The sequence below is a fragment of the Galeopterus variegatus genome, unplaced genomic scaffold, assembly GCF_000696425.1.
Source record: "Galeopterus variegatus unplaced genomic scaffold, G_variegatus-3.0.2 Scaffold1788, whole genome shotgun sequence".
Taxonomy (NCBI): domain Eukaryota; kingdom Metazoa; phylum Chordata; class Mammalia; order Dermoptera; family Cynocephalidae; genus Galeopterus; species Galeopterus variegatus.
The window spans coordinates 269,963-276,087 of record NW_007727899.1 but is presented as its reverse complement, the minus strand read 5'-3'; the positions used below and the strand labels follow the sequence as shown (position 1 = coordinate 276,087).

The 6,125-nt window shown below is 51.2% G+C and overlaps 1 protein-coding gene across 1 annotated transcript in view; it reads right to left on the bottom strand.

Moving 5' to 3' along the window:
• LOC103595529 (aryl hydrocarbon receptor repressor-like) overlaps window positions 1-6,125 on the bottom strand; it is a 104,374-nt gene that overhangs the window by 79,137 nt on the left and 19,112 nt on the right. Inside the window, exon 2 of the mRNA XM_008578949.1 lies at window positions 1,468-1,474. Within this exon, the coding sequence (XP_008577171.1) occupies window positions 1,468-1,474 (7 nt within the window). The remainder of the gene's footprint in view (window positions 1-1,467; window positions 1,475-6,125) is intronic.

Here is a 6,125-nt window from a genome sequence, read left to right as displayed (position 1 = left end):
AAAAAAAAAAAAAAAAAAAAAAAAAAAAAAAAAGAATAGGAGGGGAAAGTGGATGACAGAAAAAAATTTAAGAAACAATAGCAAAATTTTTTTCCAAACATAATGAAAAGTGTAAACCTACAGATCCAAGAAGTCCCATGAAACCCAAGCACAAGAAACATGGGGAAAATTAGGCCAAGGCACATCATAATCCGATTGCTCATAACCAGTGATAATAGAATAATTGTAAAAGCCAGAGAAAATAGGCACTGGGCACAGAGAAAGGAAAATAAGGGTGGCAGTAGATTCCTCATCAGAAACGGTGCAAGTGAGAAGACAGTGGAATATCTTTAAGGCATTGAAAAAAATGAAGCCTAGAATTCTACATACTGTGAAAACACCTTTCAAAAATGAAGGCAAGATAAAGAGTTTCCTGACACACAAAAGCTGAAGGAATTCATTGCCAGCTGACCCACACTCTAAAAAATGCTAGTCTCCAGGCCAAAGGAATGTGATGCCAGATGGTTACATGGAGGTACAAGTGGCACAGAAAGCACAGCAAATGGCAACTACATCAGTAAATATGCAAGATTTTTTTCTTATTACTTAAATATCTTTAAGAGATAACAACAGCAATGTACTGTGGGGTTTACAACCTGTGTGGACACTGAGTGTGTGGCACCCACAGCACAGAGGAAGTAGCAGAACAGCACTGGAAGCTGTGCCAGTCGTCCACCTACCACCTCGAGGCTCCACGTTCACCATCTTGCCTGCTCTGTGCCAGTCGGTTGGACCCTTAAGCATTTCTTCTCTTAAGCACAATCTCACACTTGCCAGTGAAGGGCACTACAGGGCCCTCGCGGGAGGAGAGGCCTCTCCTCCTGGTTCCAGCACTTCTGATGTTTGTCAGTGCTGTTCCTGCCCACCACTGCCAGAGGCTGGGGAGCTCAGCAAACTGCTCCGCCGTCCAGGGGATGAACTGCATCTTCTCCAGTGAGGCCTGAACCCCAGCTCTGAGGACGGAGCCCCTTTCCGGGTGTGCTCCTTAGGGACTCTCCCCCAGCCCTGGGTGCCCTCCAGAGTCCTCTCACCACCTTTATGCTTGCCCCACTGTTGTAGTTAACACGTCTTCATGTTAAAGTTTCCCAATTCAAGTAAAAGATTAAGTTAAAAATATAAAAAGCTGCTTTTTTAAAGTCTACATGTTTTAGAGATACACAGTGAAACACATATGAAAGAAATGGCATGTTAGGGATTTGCATCTACATAACCCATGGAGGACAGAGGAGTCTAAATGGTCTGGGGTTGGCTGAGTGGGGTTTAAATGAAACTAGATCTGCCCATACTGACAGCCGATCATCTATGCTGGCTGATGAATAAACTGGGCTCATTATAAATTCTCTGTACTTTTGTAAAAGATTTAAAAATTTCCATAATAAAAAGTTTTCTTTTTTTTTTTTTTTAGATGACCGGTAAGGGGATCTTAACCCTTGGCCTTGGTGTTGTCAGCACCACGCTCTCCCAAGTGAGCCATGGGCCGGCCTCTTGGGGCTTCTTTTTATTGATTTTTTTTTTTAAGCATTAAAGAGAGATAAAAGATGGCATATGAAGAGATGTACTATGGTCAGTTGATTTTCAATAAGGGTGCCAAGGTCCTCAATGGGGAAAGAACATTCTCTCCAACAAATGTGCTAAAACAGCTGGACCTTTACTTCACACAATACAAAAAAATTAACCCAAAACTGATTAAAGACCTAAATATAAGAGCTAAATTATAACACACCCAGGGCCGGTCCGGTGGCGCACTGCTACAGTGCGCCGCTTGGGGGCGCGGTGGCCTCCCGCCGAGGGTTCAGATCCCACATACAGACCGGTTCCCGCTCACTGGCTGAGCGAGGTGCGGGCGCAACACCGAGGGTTGCGATCCCGTTGCCGGTCCCGGTCCGGTACGGGCGCGACACTGAGGGTTGCGATCCGTTGCCGGACACGAAAAAAGACAAAAAAAAAAAAAAACTATAACACACCCAAAGAAAACATAGGGATAAATCCCCATGACTTCAGAGTTGACAGTGACCTTAAATTTGGCAATGGATTCTTAGATATGTCACCAAAAGCACAAGTAACAAAAGAAAAAAATACACTAATAAATAGATAAGTTGAACTTCATCAAAATTAAAAACTTCTGCTTCAAAGGACACTATCAAGAAATTGAAAAGAGAACCCACAGAATGGGAGAAAACATTTGCAAATCATATATGAATATCTGATAAGGGTCGAGTATATTCAGAATATGCAAAGAACTCTTACAATTTGACAAGACAACCCAATTAAAAAATGGGCAAAGGAATTGAACAGACATCTCTCCAGAAAGATGCACAAATGGCCAACATGTGAAAAGAGACTCAGCACCATAGACCATTAGGGAAACACAAATCAAATCCACAATGAGATACTGCTTCACACCATTTTAAAACTGGGACACAATAATTGTGGAGATGTGGAGAAACTGGAACCCTTGTGCCTTGCTGGTGGGAACATAAGAGGTGCAATCGCTATGGAAAGCAGTGTGGCGTTTCCTCAAAAAGTTGTACACAGAACTGGTACCTGACTGGCAATTCCACTGCTAGGTGTATACCCAAGAGAACTGAAAGCACACGTTGAAACAAAATCTTGCACACAGATGTTCATCATTATTCACAATAGCCAAAAAACGTAAGCAACCCAATCAATGTCCATCAACTGATGAACAGATAAACAAAATGTGGTCCATCCATACAATGAAATATTACTCAGCCACGAAAAGGAACGAAGCACTGACACATGCTGCAACGTGGATTCCTGAAAACATTATGCTTGGTGACAGAAGCCACACACTAAAGGACACGAATTGATTCCATTTACATGATATACCCAGAATGGGCAAATTCATATACAGAAATATTAGTGGTTGCCAGGGTCTGGAAAAGGGGTAAGCACTGTTTGGGGTGATGAAATGTTTTGGAACTAGGTAGAGGCGATGGGCCGCACAACGTTGTCAATATACTAAGTGCCACTGAACTGTTCACTTTTAAAGGGTAATTTTGTTATATGAATTTTACCTCTATAAAAAAGTACAGAACACAAATTTACATATAAGTACAAATCAAATTTCTGGAGTGTTAAGAAAGACAGTGAATGGCAGGAGAGAAATTGGTGCAATGAGCACAGAAATGTCTGCAGGCAGGTCTGCGGAGAGGGCAGCAGGGAATGGTGGTAGTTGCAGGGGCCTGTGGTCGAAAGAGGGTCTTTAAGCTGGTGGGGATGGTCCAGCGGAGCAGCGGGGAGAGCAGGAGCACTCTGGATGAGGGCTGGGCAGGGGAACTCTGATGGGGTCGTGGTGGCTGCAGGCTGGAGCAGGGACAGATGCCAGTGGGTAGAGGAGGTGGAACAGGGGCTTCAAGAGGGCCCAGCCCTGTGGTGGTGTTCGAAACCCCCCACCCCACCATGTCATGGCCATGTGCCTGCTGGGTGCACTTCCTCAAGAAATCAGGTTGGGCACTCGGTGGCTGGAGGCTAGTGTGCAAGGCCATCCCATCTGAGCTGCAAGGCCTTTCGACTCAAACAGGAAACTCCCGAGCCGCACCCAGGCCTGGCCCCAGCCAGGGGGGAGGACAGGCCAGGGATGTTTCCCAGCACCCCGAGAGGGGCCGGGCACACAGCAAACCCACTCAAACCCCCTCGAGGTCAAAGGAGGTCAAAGGGATGGGGTCACCCTACACCAGCCCCAGAAGAACACTGTCCCCGGCACCAGCAGCCTGACCAACCCTCATCCCCGAAAGAGCCCAAGGTGCAGAACAGGAACGGCCTGGGGGCCAGGAGGGTGAAGGAGGGAGCAGGGGACTCTGGGGGAGGCCAGTGTGGATCCCCCTCCTTCTACTACATCTGAAACTCTCTTCCGAGCAGCAGGAACTGAGGCCTGAGATCTCTGTGGTGTGACCCACTCCCAGCCTTACACACCAGCCACTCATAGGGACCACCCGCTGCCGGGGACGTTCTCCTGGGTGTCTCCAGCTCAGTGCCAAGAGCAGGTGAATACTCTGGAGATATTCCCCTCCTTGCGGGGAGGGTGTGTGTGGACTAAGTCAAAGGAGCCGCCGGCTATGCCCCTCCGCACAGCCACGGTCTCCCCCGAATGACCAGCCTCAGGGTTCAAGGTGTGCCTTGTTTCCTGCCTGATGTACCCCAGAAACAGGAGGTAGGTATTACTGAGATAGGTTGTTCCATTTCACTAAGTACTTGTGTATGCTCCTCAGAAAGACAGAGCCTCCATCAAATTGGACCGAATCCCCCCAGAAATGCTGTCCCGTGGCAGGATGTAGTGTCCCTGGCACACTGACCACAGTTTTCCATCTCTGCCTCAGATGCGGGTCAAAGACGCCTTGTAGACGGGGCTGTCCCCACTGGACTCTTTGTGGCCTGAGCCAGGGTCCCTCCTGCGGCCAGAGGCTGAGCCCGGGCCATGGGTGGGGCCTCGTCGGACACCTGGTGCCGCTCACAGGTAAGCCCCACACTGCATGACGGGGTCTGCCCAGATGGTCTGTGGGCTTCCCACCCGCTAGGCTGTGAGCTGACTGCCTTTCTCCAAGAAACCTGATTTCTTGTAAGAAGCTTTCTCCTGTGAAGTAATATCTGTTCAGTTTAGAAAATGCAGATAGGGCCGGCCTGTGGCTCGCTTGGGAGAGCGTGGTGCTGACAACACCAAGTCAAGGGTTAAGATCCCCTTACTGGTCATCTTTAAAAAAAAAAAGCAGATAAGCAAAGAACAAGAATAAAAAGCACTCCCCAAGCAGCGGCATCTACCCGCTGTCCACATCAGGGGACGTCCTTCTAGCCATGTTCCTACTCCTGCATTTTCAATGACTCTGGGACCACATGGAGTCACTGCTGTGTGCAGGATGGAAATGATGCACTCGGCTGGAGTCCAGACTCCACTGGCCACTTGCTATGAGATGATGGTGTCCTCATCTGCAAAATGGGTGGTAACTGCCAACCCAGGGCTGCTGCGAGGCCTGGGCAAGGTGGCACAGCCCTGCAGACTCAGAGGCTGGACCTGGCCACCCACCTGCCCAAGGGGGTGTCACAGGCAAGGGGCAGACAGTCTCTGTGCATCGCTGCAGGGTCTCTGGCCAATGGCAGGCCATGGTCCTTAGACCCCCATGTGACACAGAAGCAAGGCTCGAGACCTCACTACGTGCATCAGCAGAGAGGCAGACCAGGCTCAGGAGCTGGCCTCTGACAGAGGCTGCCTGGAGAGTCCCCGAATGCGGGTCAGGCCGCTGAAGAGACCAGGCGAAGAAAGCCGGTTACACTGTCAAGTACCCAGAGCTCTGGGGGACAGATACGCAGGCGCACTCACATACACACCCTTCTGCAAGCCCCTCACGGAGCAGAGCCTGTGGCTGGTCACAGAGAGGTGCCGGGGCCCCTCGGTCCTCATGACAGCACCTGGGGCGGCCACAGCTGGACAGGCCGCTGGATGCCTGCAGAGTCGAGATGTCTCCAGGTCCCTCCAGTTCCAGCCTCGAACCAGCTGGGAAACAGAGGCCTTTGAGGAGGAACCGTAGGCAGGAGTTGCCCAAGGCTTCTGACCGCCCAGATTCGGGGCTCGGGGGTGGGGGCTGGGGTGGCACTGGCCACTCACCTGTCCCGGGGCAACCCCCTCCCCAATACGGATCACAGCAGCAACACCCAGGCGGCCAGGGGTCTGCGCCACTCAGACTTCCAGCAGCACCGGGTTCCGCGTGCCCCTCTCAAGTGTCCACGGTCTGGAATTTGGGGGAGGTGTCACTAAGTGAAACGGAGCGACTTCCCGGAACTCGGGCCCTCCGCGGCTCCGGGAGGGCTCGGGGCGTCGGAAGTTCCTGCCGGCATCTGCCCAGACGCTTCTGGAGGAAACCCGGCCGAGGGCAAAGGGCAGTCAGCCCAGGTCCCCAGCGCGGCACGGGGTGCCACCCACACGGCGGGAACGGGGCGCACGGGACGCGGAGACTGGGGACCGGGAACCGAGGACCTCGCGGTCGCAAGGACGATGCAGGCGGACCAGCCTCCCCGGGTCCCGTTTCTAAGTGAAAAGCCGCCAGTCGGACCCCGGGGCCCGGCCACGAGAG